Source organism: Hemiscyllium ocellatum, chromosome 29 (genome assembly GCF_020745735.1).
Source record: "Hemiscyllium ocellatum isolate sHemOce1 chromosome 29, sHemOce1.pat.X.cur, whole genome shotgun sequence".
Lineage (NCBI taxonomy): Eukaryota > Metazoa > Chordata > Chondrichthyes > Orectolobiformes > Hemiscylliidae > Hemiscyllium > Hemiscyllium ocellatum.
Window position 1 is genome coordinate 40,579,825 of NC_083429.1, and position 19,607 is coordinate 40,599,431.

At 41.3% G+C, this 19,607-nt stretch overlaps 1 protein-coding gene across 3 annotated transcripts in view; it reads right to left on the minus strand.

Moving 5' to 3' along the window:
• The window catches only part of LOC132829655 (uncharacterized), a 112,067-nt gene that overhangs the window by 70,559 nt on the left and 21,901 nt on the right, over positions 1-19,607 (minus strand). For all 3 annotated transcript variants that reach the window (XM_060846993.1, XM_060846992.1, XM_060846994.1), the window contains 4 exons: positions 16,396-16,450; positions 7,497-7,662; positions 5,934-5,970; positions 5,608-5,782 (listed from right to left, as the gene is read on the minus strand). In XM_060846993.1, the coding sequence (XP_060702976.1) occupies positions 5,608-5,782; positions 5,934-5,970; positions 7,497-7,662; positions 16,396-16,450 (433 nt within the window). The remainder of the gene's footprint in view (positions 1-5,607; positions 5,783-5,933; positions 5,971-7,496; positions 7,663-16,395; positions 16,451-19,607) is intronic.

The window sequence follows — 19,607 nt, forward strand, 5'->3', positions numbered from 1 at the left end:
TGTTTGTGTGTCCTTTTTATACACATGAACATACATTTGGCAGCACGCTAGACAGCCAGTGACATCTATGCCCCATGAGTGAATAAATAATAAATAGCAATAAACATAAAATATTAACTTTTATGTATTTTATGCAACATAGATTCAAGGTCAATTTGCAAAAGGTCGCTGAAATACAACAATAAGCATTTTCGACCAAAGACTAACATCACCGAATTCAGCATAGAGTTAAGAACAAAAATATGACCTCCCCAATGAGTTTCACTCACAAACATATCATTTTACCTTAACTTAACGATCTAGTTACTCGAATGGACAGACAGAGAAACTCTACAAGTACAACCTCAGTTATATGCCTTTTAGCAAACTTTGCTGTAATGACAAACTAAATACAGAAGATGGAGTCACATATCAGACTTCAAAAATGTCTCATTCATAAAACATCATGGTACACCAAAGTACAAATTATGAGCAGTTTAGTTTACTTCAACTTGTATTTTTCTTTTATTTATTTTATTTTACTTTTCTTATTCACAGTACATCTCACTACTGACAATCTCAACAATTGTTGTCCATCTCTAATTTTCCTTCTTGAACCATTGCAGTTCATTCATGTAGTGTAAGTACATGCACAGTGGGGATTAGAGAAGAGTTCCAGGATTTATTCAGTGAAAATGAAAGAACTGCAATTTAATTCCAAAACAGGATAGAGTACGACTAGCTGGAAAACCTGTAGATTGGTAATGTTGTAGTCAGTGGAAAGGCTTTGAGGAGTCAGGTGGCAAGGTATATGCCAAAGAATCCCCAGCTTTGGACATAGTCTTGCAGCTACAATATTCATATGCTTAGACCAATTACACTTCTGAGAAATGGTAACCTTACACTAAAACAGAAAAATTTTCTGACTGTGCACTCCAGCAGGCAGCTTCACATCACCGGAGCAAGTCTCACAAGTTTATTAAATGTAACGGATGGTTATTGGATTATTTGACTTAAATGATGAATAAATGAAGCACACATATACACAACTAAGGTCGTTAGATTCTTGCTAAGCAAGGGATTCAAAGACTATCGGGGTAGATGGGAACATGGAATTTGAAGCACAAACAAATGTGCCATAAATGTATTGAATAGTGGAGCAAGACCAAGGGGCCAAATGTTTGTTTCTATTCCTACTTTTAACGTTCAACATACAATTATAATGCTGTCCTGACAAGACAGTCTCTCTGTCACTGTGTCTGTTTGTAGACTGGAGTGGTTCAAAAAGGCAGTTCACCACAATCTTCTCAAGGTCAACTAGGAACAGGCAATAACTAGACACTAGACAGCCAGTGACATCTATGCCCCATGAGTGAATAAATAATAAATAGCAATAAACATAAAATATTAACTTTTATGTATTTTACATAAAAAACACAAACAATACAAATAAGATGATTGACAGTTATTTTGTCAAGATTACTGCCCTCAAGAGGCTCAAAACTGACCTCAAAAGGTATCGTTTCATTACTGGGAAATGACTGGTGTTACAGGAAAAGGCTATTATGGTATTGGTGAAAATGGCAAGTAATTGATCTTCTAAACCTATATTATTGGTTACTATATAATTGATTTAAACCCAAACAGCCAACAGAACAAAGAGACAATAGTAGAAGTCCCAAAGCCAGAAAAACTCAGCAGGTCTGGCAGCATCTGTAAAAAGAAATCATAGTTAACGCTTCAAGTCCGATGAACCTTCCACAGAATAGTAAAAACCAATATGCAATGGAAGTCAGGAAGTTCTTCACAAAACATGCCATCCTAAGGAGTTCTGGGCAAGGTAGTGAAGGTGAAAACCCAAAAATTATTTTTTAATATACTTAAATGCTGAAAGGGTGGTGAGGAGGAGAAGCAGAATTCAATGCCACCTTGAAAGAATTAAAATGGACTTGAGGCTTTACTCAGATTTATCTTCCTAATCAGTGAAACCATGACCAATCTAAAGCAAATCTACTTTTATCACAAAGCTTCCAAATTCGAATTTGCTTCTAACGGCCAGCAACAGCACTTAATTTCAGCTACGTAGACCGACGCCCCAACAGTACCCTTCCACCAACACTTTCATTCGTTTGGCCGAACTGGTCCTTACCCTTAACAATTTCTCCTTCAAATCCTCCCACTTCCTCCAGACCAAAGGGATAGCCATGGGCACCCATATGGGCCCCAGCTATGCCTGTCTCTTTGTTGGCTACGTAGAACAGTCGATCTTCCATAATTACACCGGCACCACTCCCCACCTCTTCTTCCACTACAACGATGACTGCATTGGCGCCACCTCGTGCTCCCGCGAAGTGGTTGAGCAATTCATCAACTTCACCAACACATTCCACCTGACCTTAAATTTACCTGGACCATTTCTGACACCTCCCTCCCCTTTCTGGACCTCTCCAACTCCATTAATGACGATCGACTTGACACTGACATTTTTTACAAACCCATCGACTCCCACAGTTACCTGGATTACACCTCTTCCCACCCTAACTCCTGCAAAAATGCCGTTCCGTGTTCCCAATTCCTCCACCTCCGCCGTATCAGCTCCCAAGAGGACCAGTTCCGCCATAAAACACACCAGCTGGCCTCCTTCTTTAGAGACCGCAATTTCCCTTCCCAATGCATCTCGTCCACATCCCGCAGCTCCGCCCTCAGACCCCACCCCTCCAACCGTAATAAGGACAGAAAGCCCCTGGTGCTTACCTTCCACCCTACCAACCTTCGCATAAACCAAATCATCTGCCAACATTTCCGCCACCTCCAAACAGACCCCACCACCAGGGATATATTTCCAACCCCACGCCTTTCTGCCTTCCGCAAAGACCATTCCCTCCGTGACCATCTAGTAAGGTCCACGTCCCCCTACAACCCACCCTCCCATCCTGGCACCGCAGAAATTGCAAAACCTGCACGCACACCTCCTCCCTCACCTCCATCCAAGGCCCTAAAGGAGCCTTCCACATCCATCAACGTTTTACCTGCACATCCACTAATATCATTTATTGTATCCGTTGCTCCCAATGCGGTCTCCTCTACATTGGGGAGACTGGACGCATCCTAGCAGAGCGCTTTAGGGAACATCTCCGGGACATCCGCACCAATGAACCACACCGCCCTGTGGCCTAACATTTCAAATCCCCCTCCCACTCTGCCGAGGACATGGAGGTCCTGGGCCTCCTTCACCGCCGCTCCCTCACCACTAGACGCCTGGAGGAAGAACGCCTCATCTTCCGCCTCGGAACACTTCAACCCCAGGGCATCAATGTGAACTTCAACAGTTTCCTCATTTCCCCTTCCCCCACCTCACCCTAGTTCCAAACTTCCAGCTCAGCACTGTCCCCATGACTTGTTCTACCTGCCTATCTTCTTTTCCATCTCTCCACTCCACCCTCCTCTCTGACCTATCACCTTTATCCCACCCCCATCCACCCATTGTACTATCTGATACCTTCCCCCACCCTCCTTTCTGACCTATCACCTTCATGCCCTCCCCCACTCACCTATTGTACTCTATGCTACTTTCTGCCCACCCCCATCCTCCTCTCACTTATCTCTCCACCCTTCAGGCTCTCTGCCTGTATTCTTGATGAAGGGCTTTTGCCCGAAACATCGATTTTACTGCTCCTCGGATGCTGCCTGAACTTCTGTGCTTTTCCAGCCCCACTAATCCAGAATCTGGTTTCCAGCATCTGCAGTCGTTGTTTTGACCGATAATAAATACTATAGTCAGTCTCAATTTGAGGTCTCCCTCAATATTTCCAGGAACATCATTTGAAAGCTAAGAGCAAAATACACGTTGAATCTATAATTCAGATTATGGATAGATAGGAAAGTCTCAATGCTGACATTCTAGCACATCAACTCAGAGAAATCTTTTCAAATTATGCTAAGACACAAATTGGAACTTCACTGTCAAACAAATCAGATTTGATTTGCACACTATCAATATTAATAAGTGCTTGGTTATGCAGAACCTAAATATTGCTAAAAGGACACAAGTTGAAGCTTTTCATCTTGCTCTCCTGAAAATTAGGTTGCAAGAAGAAGACTTGATCAAAATTGCACCATTTTCTCCAACATCAGACGGGTTACTGTTTTTGGACCATCATTGATAAGAATAGGTGGAAAAGATCGTTTCGAAGCTATAGAGGTGTACTGTACTTTTAAGAGAATTAAAAAGCTAACAGAACTACCTAACACAGCACAAAGTGTTCTGAACAAGATAATAATGTAACATTTGGGCATACAGCTTGCAGTAGCTAGGTTGCTAGGAGACAAAAATAAATTTCAAATTTGGCCAATCAGTTTAAATTATGCCTCAAAAAATCAAATTCCAATCAAGATTGAATTTAGTATTTTGATAATATTAAAACCAATGAATCCCAATCCGATGTTTTGGGATATAAATATCAGACATTTTGAACAGTTAGCCAGACCGGCAAAGGAACTGCCAAAAGACCAACAGATTAAGGCTGCTAGCAAGAGCTCTCTGAGAGGTACTGTCTGAAGGATATGCACAGAGGGGTAAAAAACATCAAAACCGACCTGGAGAGAGAATCTACAGAGAAAAATGTACAGAGGAAACTCGGCAAAGCTGACTGGTTTTGAAACATGATTATATTTTTCTGTGAATCATAATTGGGATTTTTTTTAAATTGGACCAGTACTGTAGAGAGGAAGGTAAAGATAGGTTTAAAAGAAAGGAGTTGTAAGTAGTTGTTAGTTAATAGTCTCTTGTCAATTTTTACTTTAAATATTTATCTCTGGGATAGTTCTTTGCCTCTCGAATTTTAACAGATTACAACACAGGGTGAATCTTTTCTGTTTAAATTCTGTTGCTGGTTTAAATTAGCAGAGGGGTTTACCCAGTATTGTTATAAGATGTAAAACCAAAGTAACTGTATCAAAAACCATAAGAATCCACGTGTATCGTAGAATGTTACTATCTTAAAAATAAAGTCATGAGGAGGAAATGGAGACCATGACATATTCATGCAGGTGAAAAATGGGCAGACTTTCAGCAAATCATATTACTGGTGGACCACAGAAAGGTGGTGTCGTGGGTAGCACATGAGATACCAGCAGGTGGTTATTTGGGAATAAAGAAAACTCAAGCCAAAATACAAAAAAAAGTATTGGCCTGGACTACACAAGGATTTGTTGACTTTTGCTGGATCGGTCATACATGTCAGATAATTTTAAAACATCAGAAAATGATGCAACCAATACTCTTAATACCCATTCCCACATTCAAGAAAATTTTTACAAGAGTCTGAATTATGGTGTAGGTCCCCTACCCTAAAACAAAAAGTGGGCTTCAGTATTTGTTGACAATAATACATTGTCTAATAGTTTGCTAGAGACCATTCCATTACACTGTATCACAGCTAAAAGGGGTATATAAGAGTTACGCATTTTTATTTTACTAGATACGAATGACCCACAGAAATGCAATTGGATCAAGGGTTAAATTTTACATCAAAGTTATTCAAGGGAGTTATGGAAAGCTTATTAATAAAACTTTTCAAATCCACTGCATGCCGTTTAAAGTAGGTGAGGAATACACTGTATACTTACATCCAAATGTACAGCTTTCTGATTCTGTTCATTATCCTTAGTATTTTTTACCCAAATATCCACAGATTCTACCATAGGAATCACATCATCGTCATCATCTTCACTTGATATGTCATCTTCTTCATCATCCTCTTCCACTGTAGAACTCTCAGAATCACTGCTTTGGTCCTTCCAACTTTACAGAGACATGTTTTTCTCAAATTAGACTTACAATAGTTCAAATTAAAGATCCAACATTTACACAGTATACAAAAAGAAATTCTGAAATATTATTCAATATTTTTGGTTTAATTTGAAGGAAAACCAACATTTTAAATTTGCTTTACCTGGGGTCATCTGTCTCCCACTTTCCAATTGCTTGCTCTGAAAACAAACAAAAAAAAGTTTTAAAAAATACAGATCTAAGTATTAAATTTTAAAATTTCAATCCCTAGAAACAGCGAACAACTGACATAAACAAGTGGCTTTACTTATAGCTTAATATTTAATTTTAGGTCCAGAAATGGTGTTCCTGTATGTGAGCCAGGGGGCCTGGGTTCAAGTCTCACTTGCTCTGATGTGTGCAGTAACATCTCTGAACATGCTGACCAGACAATATCCATAACTGCAGTTTAAAATAACAGTCCCTCCAGCAGTCAGAATTTTATGAAAGAGACTTTTTGGTGTCTATTCATTTCTTAAAAGAACTATTCATTTCAGGCCAACAGCATCTGGAGCTAAACATTTATGGAAGAACTACAACTGTTACACCTGGGAGTTACATATTGCTGAGGTTAGATTAAAGTGGTGCTGGAAAAGCACAGCAGATCAGGCAGTATCCGAGGAGCATGAAAATTGACATTTCAGGCAAAAGTCCTTCATCAGGAATGGAGGCAGGGAACATCCAGGGTGGAGAGATAAGGCGAAGGGGTGGGGGAGGCTGGGGAGAAGGCAGCAAAGAGGACAATAGGTGAATGATGGGTGGGAAGGGAGATTGGCAGGTAAGACAGGTAATGAGGACAGTGCTGAGCTGAAAGGATGGAACTGGGGTCAGGTGGGGGATGGGGAAATGAGGAACCCCACCCCCCCTCCCCCCCACACCCAAACTTCTCTCTCCACCCTGGAGGCTCCCTGCCTCCATTCCTGATGAAGGGCTTTTGTCCGAAATGTAGGTTTTCCTGCTCCTCCGATGTTGCCTGACCTGCTGTGCTTTTCCAGCACCACTCTAACCTAAACTCTGGTTTCCAGAATCTGCAGTCCTCACTTTTGCCCTTACATATTACAGAATTCATTTGAATGCAATAATGATGAATTTTTCTCGCTTCCTGATGATGTGTGAAGGCGAAAACAAGCAGTAACTGGCTACATTAGTTTTGTCCTGTTGATTGTATGTCATAATCTTTTATACAACAGCAAAACATGAGAACATTGCTGGTTTCCTATTGTTATTGGTGTCTATAGCAAATTCAACAGCATTAAAATCAGCTTCAAGGCTCACACTTATGCGTGAAAAATTTGAGATAATTTCATGCATTAATTTTTTCTACATTGCTCCTCTGCTTTTTGATCTTATCAAGGGAACAATGAACATGAAGTATGAAATTAGACTCCATTAATTCAATGTAATAGTACAAGTAATAAATGGTTTTAATACAAAGAAAATTGCAAATCCCCAAGATTTTTCACCAATTAAAAATATTTAATTACAAAATTACATGTCAGCTAAATGTCAAAATACTGACACTTTACATTCATTAACTGCTCTAACAAGATATTAGCAGTGGTTAGGGACAACGTGTTAAGATAGCAAATGTCCAGATGTTCACATTACCTTTAGATGAACCATTACCAATTCAATGAAATTGTTGAAACAAAATAGATTCATCAAGAACAAAGAGGTCTGTGCTAACCTTCTGATGAAAGTAATTGTTCAATTTGGATCAATTCTCGTTGTTCCGTCAAGCCCTTCACATTCAACCCTTTCTGCTGACATATTTGAATTGCCAAAGAATTAGCCTTTAATGCACGAGTGTACCAGCGTTTTCCACATAGTGCTCCTGAAAATAGATAATGACCCTATGGTGGAGAGAAAATATAATAAAGTAGAATTTAAGTATGTAAGAGCACCTTTAAAATCTTTTACTAAACAAAAGCATAAAAAACGGTTCTATGTAAACTACTAATATGTTCTGTGAGATTATTCCAGTCATATGTACACAGGTACTAAACTTTATCCCAAACTATTACACAAACCAAGGAACAAAGGTAGACCACTCGACTGCTTTGAGACTGCTCTGCCATTCAATAAAATCATGGCTGATGGACCAATGTGCACATATTTCCAAACTACGGACTTTACAATGAGACAACATTGCCACATGAGAGAAGAAAAAAGTTTATGAACGACGTCAGGCCGATAAATAGTGGCCGTCCCAACAAAGGTACTCGTGATTCTTTTCCTATTCACAAATAATGAACATATTGAATAAAATACTGTTCCAAAGTTCTCAAGTGTGTTTCGGATACTTTGGAAGTTTCGGAAAGGATTTTGAAGGGATAGTGGAGTTTGCAGAGGCACTGGCCATAATCTCTCAGTCTTCTCTAGACTTGGGGATGATGCCAAACACTGGAAAACTATAACATCATAGTCTTGTTCAAGAAACATCATAAAAATATGCCAATCAATTAAATATCATTCAGTTCAACCTTAGTCATGGAGAAGCTTTTGATACAGTTATTTGGGATGAAATTAATAATCACATAGAAAACAAGAGTAAGCATGCTGGAGTTTTTGAAGAAATAACAAAGGCTCAATGAAGGTAACATTGTTGATGTAATGTACATGGGCTGCCAGAAGGCATTCAATACAGTGCCACACAAAGATTTGAGTACACTTTATGTCATGCTGTAAGTGGGATAGTTGCAACAAGGTCACAAGTTGGCTGAGTGATGGGAAACAGAGAGAAGTGGTAAGTGGAGTTCAGCAGGTTTTGATTTCAGGATCCATGCTTTTCCTGATATACATTAATGATCTGGACCTTGGTACTAAGGGAACAACATTAAGTTTCAGATGACAAAATCTGGAAGAATTGTAAATTGAGGGAGACAGTGAAACACTCCAAAAGGACATAGAAACGGATATGGAGGAGTGCAAGGTGGTAGATGGGTTTAATGCAAACATGTGTGGTGACAGAATTTGGTCAGAACAACATTAAAAGGCAATATATAAAATAGAAGTTACAATTCTAATGGGGCATTTTAATTTTCCCAACACTGACTGAGGCTACATTAGTGTTAAAAATTTGCGTAGTGAAGAATTTGTCAAATTTTCCTTATCAATATGTGGATGGTCCTACGAGAAAAGGAGCAAAACTAGACCTTATTTTGGGCAATAAGGCAGGACAGATGACTGAAATAAAAGTAGGGGAACACTTTGGGTCGAGTGATCATAATTCAGTTAGTTTCAAAATGGTTATGGAAAAGGACACACCTTCCATAAAAGTTAAAGATTTTAATTGGAGTAAGGCAAATTTTAATGGTATGAGACATGAACTTTCAAAAATTGATTGGAGTAGACGGTTCACGGGTAAAAGGACGTCTGACAAGTGGGAGGCAATCAAGAGTGTGATGATGAGAATTTGAAGGCATTTTGTTCTTCGAGTAAAGGGGAAGGCTGGTAAGATTAAGGAACAATGGATGAATTCAGATATTGAGGTTCTAGTCAAGAATAAAAGAGAATCTTACTTCAGATATAGACAACTTGGTTCAGTTGAATAATCAATATAAAACGTGTAGAGGCATTAAGAGAGAAATCAGGAAGGAAAAGAGGGGATATGAGATAGCAATGGCAGACAAGGTTAAGGATAATCCAAACATTCTATGAATACATTAATAGCAAGAGGGTAACTACAGAAAGGAGGTCATATCTTTGCGTTGAACCGCAAGAAATGGGAGATATACTAAATGAATATTTCATGTCAGTTTTTACTGCGGTGAAAGAAATGGAGTCTTGAGAATGCAGAGAAATAAACTTCAATGGTTTAAAAACAATTCACAGTACAGAAGAGGAAGTTTGGGAGGTCTGAGAGAATATAAAGGTGGATAAATCTCCAGGACTTGATCTAATGTATCCCAGAATGTTATGGGAAATAAGAGAGAAAATTACAAAACCCCTTGGAGAAATATTTGCATCATCTATAAGTATGGGAGAGAATGCCTGATGACAGGGTGGCTAATGTTGTACCTTTGCTTAAGAAAGGTTGTAAGGAGAAACCAGGGTACAATAGACCTGTGAGTCTGACTTCAATTGTGTGTAAATTTTTGGAGGTGATTATAAAAGATAAGATTTATGGATATTTAGAGAGGCATAAATTTATTAAGGATAGTCAGCCAGGTTTAGAGAGAAAAACCGTGTCTCAAATTTGACTGAGATGTTTAAGTGAGTTACCAAAAAGATTGATGGTGGCAGAGCAGTAGACATTGCTTACTTGGATTTCAGTGAAGCCTTTGACAGGATTCTGCATGGTAGACTAATTTTATAGTTAGGTCACATGGGATTCAGGGTGAGTTTGCCAATTGAATATATAATTGGCTTATTGGCAGGCGACAGAGAGTAATGGTAATTCTGGCTGGATACCTGCAACTGGCAGTGTTCCACAGGGCTCAGCTTTGGGTCCCCTTTTGTTTGTCATTTATATGAGAACACAGAGGCATGGGAAGTAAGTTTACGGATGACAACCGCAGGAGATGGGGGAGTTATGAAACAAGTATTTTGCATCAGTGTTTACTGTGGATAAGGAAATGGATGACATAGAACATGGGGAAATAGGTGGTGGCATCTTAAAAAAAGTCCATATTACACAGTTGGAAGTGCTGGATGCCTTGATACACATAAAAGTGGATAAATCCCCAGGACCTGATCAAGTGTATCCTAGAACTCTGTGGGAAGCGAGGGAAGTGACTGCTGGGCTCCTTGCTGTGATATTTGTATCATCGATAGTCACAGATGAGATGACAGAAGACTGAAGGTTGGCTAACATGGTGCCACTACTTAAGAAAGGTGACAAGGAAAAGCCAAGGGACTAGAGACCGGTGAGCCTGACATTGATGATGGACAAGTTGTTGGATGGAATCCTGAGGGAAAGGATGTCCATGTATTTGGAAAGGCAGGAACTAATTAGCTTTGTGCGTGGGAAATCATGTCTCACAAACTTGATTGAGTTTTTTGAAGAAGTAATAAAAGGAATTAATGAGGGCAGAGCAGTGGAGATTATTCATATGGATTTCAGTAAGGCGTTCGATAAGACTCCTCATGATAGACTGGTTAGCCATGTTAGATCTCGTGGAATACAGGGAGAACGAGCCATTTGGATACAGAACTGGTTGGAAGGTAGAAGACAGAGGGTGGTGGTGGAGGGTTGCTTTTCAGACTGGACACCTGTGACCACTGGTGTTCCACAAGTATCAGTACTGGGACCACTGCTTTTTGTCATTTACATAAATGATTTGCATGTGGACAAAGGAGGTATATTGTTAGTAAGTTTGCAGATGACACCAATATTGGAGGTGTAGTGGACAGCAAAGGAGATTACCTCAGAATACAATAGGATCTTGATCAGATGTGTCAATGGGCTGAGGGGTGGCAGATGGAGCTTGATCTTGATAAATGTGAGGTGCTGCATTTTGGAAAAGCAAATCAAAGCAGCACTTATACATTTAATGGTAAGGTCCTGGGGAGTGTCACCGAAGGTGACCTTAGAGTGCAGGTTCATAGTTCCTTAAAAGTGGAGTCACAAGTAGATAGGATAGTGAAGACAGCATTTGGTATGCTTTCCTTTATTGGTAGGAGTATGAGTACAGGAGTTGGGAGGTCATGTTGCGGCTGTACGGGACATTGGTTAGACCATGTTTAGAATGTTGCGTGCAATTCTGGTTTCCTTCCATCGGAAGGGTGTTATGAAAACTGAAAGGGTTCAGAAAAGACGTGCAAGGATGTTGCCAGGGTTGGAGGATTTGAGATATAGGGAGAGGCTGAGTAGACTGGGACTGTTTTACCTGGAGTTGAGGGGTAACCTTATTGAGGTTTATAAAATCATGAGGGGCACAGATAGGATAAATAGACAAGGTAGTTTTTTTCCTGGGGTGAGAGAGTCCAGAACTAGAGGGCATAGGTTTAGGGTGAAAGGAGAAAGATTTAACAGGGACCTAAGGGGCACTTTTCACGCAGAGGGTGATGCATGTATGGAATGAGCTGCCAAAGGAAGTGGTGGAGGCTAGTACAAAAACAACATTTAAAAGGCATCTGGATGGGTATATTAATAGGAAGGGTTTAGAGAGATATGGGCCACGTGCTGAAAATGAGACTACATAAAGTTAGGATACCTGGATGCATGTTTTCATGCTGTACATCTCTATGACTCTATAAAATTGGTGACATTGTCGACAGTAATGAAAGTTCTGTAATATTCCAAAGGGATCTTGATCAAATGGATTAATGGGTGGAAAAATGACAGATGGAGTTCAATCTGGATAAATGTGAGGTATTGCATTTTGATACAACAAACAAGGTTAGGGCTTATACAATTAATGGTAGGGCCTTGATTAGTGTTATAAAACAGAGAAACCTAGGGATGTAGGTACATAATTCTTTTAAGTTTGCTTCACATGGAGACAGGGTGGTTAAAAAGACATTTGGCAAGCGTCTGTCCCTTGAGTGCAGGGGTTGGGAAGTCATGTTGAGGTTGTATCAGATATTGGCGAGGCCTCTTCTGGAATATTGTGTCGAGTTCCAATTGCTCAGTTAGAGGAAGAATATTATCAAGCTGGACAGGGTTCAGAAGAGATTTACCAGGATGTTGCCAGGTATGGAAGGTTTGAGGAAAAAAAAGACTGGATAGGCTAGGACGTTTTACACTGGAGCATAACAGGTTGAGAGGTAATCTGGAAGGAGTTAATAAAATAATGAGCGATATTAATAGAATTAATGGTAATTGTCTTTTCCCTATGATGGGGGATTTCAAGACTAGGGAGCATATTTTTAAAGTGTTTGGGTGCCTCCTATGAAGTGCTTCTGTGATGTTTCCTCCGGCAGTTTTAATGATTTGTATCTGCCGCTTCCAGTTGTCAGTTCCAGCTGTCCGCTGTAGTGGCTGGTATATTGGGTCCAGGTTGATGTGCTTGTTGATTGAATCCGTGGAAGAGTGCCATGCCTCTAGGAATTCCCTGGCTGTTCTCTGTTTGGCTTGTCCTATAATAGTAGTGTTTATATGAACAAATCAACGGCACACCCATGGGCTCACCCATCTCTGGACTCATAGCAGAAGTGATAATGCAAAGGTTAGAACAAACAGTCTTACCACAAATTCAGCCCAAACTCTGGGTCAGATATGTAGATGATACCTTTGTAATCATTAAAAACACAGAAATAGAGAACACACACTGGATCATCAATGTAACACTGACAGGAATCCGATTCACTAGAGAGGAAGAAAAGGACAACCAACTCCCATTCCTAGACGTGATGGTACAGAGAACACCGAATGGAGAATTCACCACAAAGGTATACAGGAAAGCCACACACACAGACCAAGTCCTAAACTATGAAAGCAACCACCTCAACACACACAAAAGAAGTTGCATCAAGACACTGTTCAAAAAGGCCACAACACACTGCAGTACACCAGAACTGCAAAAAGAGGAAGAAGAACACCTATACAACGTATTCGCCAAAAACGGATACCGCCGCAATTTCATCAACAGATGCCTAAGGGAAATACAACAGAATGAGGACATGCCACAACCTAAAGGACTAGCCACGCTACCATACATCAAAAACATTTCTGAACTGACAGCCAGACTACTGCGACCACTAGGACTCATGACAGAACACAAAACAACAGCAACTCTCAGACAACTCACCAGGACAAAGGACCTGATACCCAGCATGAGCAAAACCAATGTAGTGTACAAACTCCCATACAAAACACTACGCAGGACAAACAGGAAGACAGCTAACGATTCGCATCCATAAACACCAACTAGCCACGAAACGACACAACAAGCTATCCTTAGTAGCCACGCACTCAGATGACAAGCAACATGAGTTTGACTGGGACAACACTACTATTATAGGACAAGCCAAACAGAGAACAGCCAGGGAATCCCTAGAGGCATGGCACTTATCCACAGATTCAATCAATAAGCACATCAACCTGGACCCAATATACCGGCCACTACAGCAGACAGCTGGAACTGACAACCAGAAGCGGCAGATACAAATCACTATAAATGCCAGAGGAAAGATCACAGAAGTGCTTCATAGGAGGCTCCCAAACACTGAGGATGTCACCTAGACAGGGGACGAAACACAAATTCCCAGCTCGGCGAACAGAACCACAACAATGAGCACCCGAGCTACAAATCTTCTCCCAAACTTTGAGTACATTCTTAAGGTGAGAGGATAGAGATTTGAAAAAGACATGAGGTTTTTTTTAAAACACAAAGGGAGGTTCACGTGTGGAATGAACCTCCTAAGGAAATGGTGGATGCAGATACAATTACAACATTTAAAAGACATTTGGATAAATACATGAGTAGGAACTGTTTGGAGGGATATGGGCTAGGAGCAGGCAGGTGGGACTAGTTTGGTTTGGGATTACGTTTGGCATGGATTGGTTTGATCGTGGTGTCTGTTTCCATGCTGTGGGACTCTATGACTCTAAAGGGGATACAGAAGCACTGAACATAGCAGGACATTTCTGGTGGTGCTAAGGTAGTGTATCTTCTTTTGGGCTAGAAAGCTTAGATTTGCTTTCCATCTGATCATTGGTGTATATAACATGTCTGAGTGGTCTGATTAAAAATATCTACAATATCCTCAGCTTTACTAATAATAGCACTGAAGGTAAGAACAAGGAAATGATGCTGAACTTGTTTCAGACACTTGTTAAACTTCACTGTGTACAGTTCTGGGGGCACATTACAAGAGAGTACAAGTGCAATTGACAAGACTGTTCCAGAGATGAAAAGTTTTAATTAATGGGGATAGACTGCAGAAATTAAGACTTCTCTGTGAAGAAACTCAGATGAGATTCGACAGAGGTTTACAGTGTCACAGGCAAGCCTGATAAAGTTGTGAGGGCGAAACTGTTCCTGCTTCCAAAAGGATCAAGAACCAGCAGCAACAGATTTAAAGTGAGTTGCAGAAGGTATAAATGTGAATGTAAGAAAAAACACATTCACATGAGTAATTAGATTATGGAATGTACTATCTGGAAGTATGGTGGATATAGGCTCAATTGGCATTCAAGAGGTTACTAGATGATAAGATGAACAAAAATAAAGTGAAAGGGTATGGGAGAAGTGTAGAAAATTGGCAGAAGAAAATGATACTCATCTGATTGCGATGATACTTGTAACTGTGGATGCAATGAGCTGAATGATCTCTTTCTGTTTTTCTTCTTTGCATGCTTGGGGAGTGTGTGCACTAACACATATTAATGAGAAGTAGAACACTTGTACAATTTAAAGTTTTTTAATACTTTCATATGACTGAGTGAGTTCCCGAAGAAGGGCTTATGCCTGAAACGTCGATTCTCCTGTTCCTTTAATGCTGCCTGACCTGCTGCGCTTTTCCAGCAACACATTCTTAAGCTATAAGTGAGTGAGTGTTAACATGTCGGAGAATTTTTCAATTACAAATAGAGGCCACACTCTGATCTTGTGAAATTGATGAACACTGATTTATTTCTCATAATATCGTGGGAAGAATTGACTGGACTGATGCAAAACAGACACTTTGCACTGTTAAGTCAAGGATTCTCCTCTCCGAGCAGTAGGTACAGTCAGTTTTATAGGGTTACAGCAGTATAATGTTAATTACAAGACAATGCAGTTTTAATTACACTTAATAGAAAACAATTGTTTGACCAGCAGTATCCATCAGGATAAAAACAATGACTGCAGATGCTGGAAACCAGATTTTGGATTAGTGGTGCTGGAAGAGCACAGCAGTTCAGGCAGTATCCGAGGAGCAGCAAAATCGACGTTTCGGGCAAAAGCCCTTCATCAGGAATAAAGGTAGAAAGCCTGAAGCGTGAAGAGATAAACTAGAGGAGGGTGGGGGTGGGGAACACCTATAACAGGAGGTTTAGCTAATCTGCAGAAACAGATGCTAATGGATAGCATCCTGGCTACAATAGGTCCCTAGGGTAGTATTAATTCTTGTCAGGTTTCTGGGTGCCATCTAGTCTGCGTGGGATTTGTAGGGATTGAGTACCTGGGGAGACAGGGAATGCCCTCAGGGCTTCAGGAGTAGCGATACTATTGTAAGGTAGGAAAACCAGTTAGCAGATCATCTCGGCAGTGTATTCTTTCAATTGGGAAGCTGTTTAGATAATGTCTTGTTTCACTGTTAGTTCCTGAGTGGAGTTTGGTCAAGTTGAGGCGCTAGTGGCATTATAGTTGGACTATCTTTGACTAAAAATAGACGTGCTTTCTGTGAGCAAGTAGTGGGCAAAGTGGTTTGCTTTTCTCACATATAACAATAAACTAACTTGTACAGTACTTAACTGAAACATCACTTTAAAAGCTTCATGAGGATGTCATCAAGCAATAATGGAAAGAATTCTAACATTTTCCACTAAGAGTCACCAAAGGAGGCAAAAACCCAATCACATAAAACGTAGGATGCAACTTCTCAGCAGTTATCATAAGGGGTTCAGATGCACTGAAGTTTTTCTTGCTTATGGTGTATCAATTGAAACTCCCAAGAAAATCTAATTATTAACTGAATGCCTATGTTAAACATACCTCTATGGAATGAGGGCTCAGAACAATGCATCTTTTGGCATCACTCCATGCTTTTCTGTCCAAAATATAAAGTGGCACAATATGAACAAAATGTTATGCATAAATACAACAGTTTAATAAAGATTGGACTTGTTATGATGAATGCATTCAAACAAACTCTGATTTTGTCATGGCCACTTATCAAAACTGACGCAAAAATTCTACTTTAAGGACAGAACATTTATATTATTTCCCCAGTGGGAAGTTGTACGAAGAAATGGCAAAAGCCCAGTCCAGTCATTTTCCAAAATCCATAGATGGCAACATTTTCTCTTTTAAATCTTAAGAAGTAAACAGGAAAAATACATGGCCTTTCACCAATGAGTCACAGTATTGGACATAATTTTGTATTTCCAAAAGCATACTTGTGGTCACGGCAAGTTAGGATTTAATTGAGCAATGAGTAATAAGATGGAACATTACACATGGCAACCTATACATTAATTGGACAAACATATGATCAAGGAGCAGGAATAGGTCATTCAGCTTTCAGTCTGTTATGCCATTCAATATCATGGATGATCTGATTATAAGCTCACAACAAATTTTAGCCTAAGCCTGATGACCTTTAACCTGCTTGCTTAACAAGAATATACCTACCTCTGTCTTAAAAAATATTCAAGGACACTGTTTCTACTATCTTCTCAGGAAGAGTTCCAAATGTTCACAATCTTTAAAAAAGATTTTTTCTCATCTCAGTTTTAAATGGGCATTCGTAATTTTTAGCAAAGGCATCTATATCCCGATTTGCCCATAAGAGGAAGCACAATCTCCATATCTATCCTGTCAAAACCCATCAGGGTCTTGCACGTTTCAATAAAGGCTCCTTTTATTGTTCGAGACACCAGCAGGGGCCAGCCTAATCTATCCAATCTTTCTTCATAAGAAATCCTACTCATTCCAGATATTAATCAAATAAACCTTTCCAGATCTGCTTCCATGCACTTACATGCTTCCTTAAATAAAATGTCCACTACTGTATACAATCATCCATTTGGAGTCTCAGCAGTACTGTGTATAACTGAAACATTACTTGGCTCCTTTTACATTCAACTCAGCTCTCAATGAACAATATCAAAATCATTTCTTGCTGTACCTGCATATTAATCTTTTGCAATTCACATACGAAGACCCTTCAGCAAATCAAGACCTCTTCAATCTCAGTTTAGAATTACTGAATCCCTACAGTGTGGAAAAAGGCCATTTGGTGCTACAAGTCCACACAAACCCTTCAAAGAGTAACCCATTCAAATCCATTCTCCTACCCTATTACTCTACATTTACCCCTGACTAATGCAAAGTCTTCTAGGAGAAAGTGAGGACTGCAGATGCTGGAGATCAGAGCTGAAAATGTGTTGCTGGAAAAGCAAGCAGGTCAAGCAGCATCCAAGGAGCAGGAGAATCAACGTTTCGGGCATGAGCCCTTCTTCAGGAATGAGGAGAGTATGCCAAGCAGGCTAAGATAAAAGGTAGTGAGGAGGGACTTGGGGGAGGGGCGTTGGAAATGCAATAGGTGGAAGGAGGTTATGGTAAGGGTGATAGGCCGGAGTGGGGGTGGGGCCGGAGAGGTCAGGAAGAAGATTGCGGGTTAGGAAGGTGGTGCTGAGTTCAAGGGTTGGGACTGAGACAAGGTGGGGGAAGGGGAAATGAGGAAACTGGAGAAATCTGAGTTCATCCCTTGTGGTTGGAGGGAATCCCCACCTATGTTCTGGACACCACCCACCCCTCCACCTCCTCCATGATTTTCGCTTCCCCGGTCCCCAGTGCCTTACCTTCACTATGGACACCCAGTCCCTGTACACCTCCATTCCCCCATCACGAAGGACTCAAAGCCCTCCGCTTCTTCCTTTCCTGCCGTACTAAATCAGTACCCTTCCACTGACAACCTCCTTCGACTGACTGAACTGGTCCTCACCCTGAACAACTTCTCTTTCCAATCCTCCCACTTCCCGCACCCACATGGGCCCCAGCTATACCTGCCTCTTCGTAGGATATATGGAACACTTCGGCAGCTACACTGGCAACACCCCCCCACCTTTTCCTCTGCTACACCAATGACTGTATCGGTGCTGCCTCATGCTCCCACGAGGAGATTGAACAGTTCATCCACTTTACCAACACCTTCCACCCCCAACCCCAAATTTACCTGGACCACCTCAGATTCCTCCCTCCCCATTTCTATCTCGGGTGACCAAATCAACACGGATATTTACTATAAACCGACCGATTCCCACAGCTACCTAGACTGCACCTCCTCCCTCCCTGTCCCCTGGAAAAACGGCATCCCATATTCCCAATTCCTTCGTCTCCGCCGCATCTGCTCCCAGGAGGACCAGTTCCAATACCGAACAACCCAGATGGCCTCCTTCTTCAAAGACCACAATTTTCCTCCAGACGTGATCGACGATGCTCTCCACTGCATCTCCTCCACTTCCCCCTCCTCCGCCCTTGAGCACCGCCCCTCCAATCGCCACCAGGACAGAACCCCACTGGTCCTCACCTACTACCCCTCCAACCTCCATATACATCATATCATCCATCGTCATTTCTGCCACCTCCAAACGGACCCCACCACCACGGATATATTTCCCTCTCCTCCCCTATCACTCCCTAAAAGACCACTCCCTCTGTGACTCCCTTGTCAGGTCCACACCCCCCCATCAACCCAACCTCCACTCCCGGTACCTTCCCCTGCAACTGCAAGAAATGCAAAACTTGTGCCCACACCTTCCCCCTTACTTCCCTCCAAGGCCAAAGGGCTCCTTCCATGTCCGCCACAAATTCACCTGCACCTCCACACACCATTTACTGCATCCACTGCACCCGATGTGGCCTCCTCTGTATTGGGGAGACAGGCTGCCTACTTGCGGAACGTTTCAGAGAACACTTCTGGGACACCCGGACCAACTAACCCAACCCCCCCGTGGCTCAACACTTCAACTCCCCCCTCCCACTCCACCAAGGACATGCAGGTCCTTGGACTCCTCCGTCGCCAGACCATAGCAACACAACGGCTGGAGGAAGAGCGCGTCATCTTCCACCTAGGAACCCTCCAACCACAAAGGATGAACTCAGTTTCTCCAGTTCCCTCATTTCCCTTCCCCCCCACCTTGTCTCAGTCCCAACCCTCGAACTCAGCATCACCTTCCTAATCTGCAATCTTCCCCTCCCCT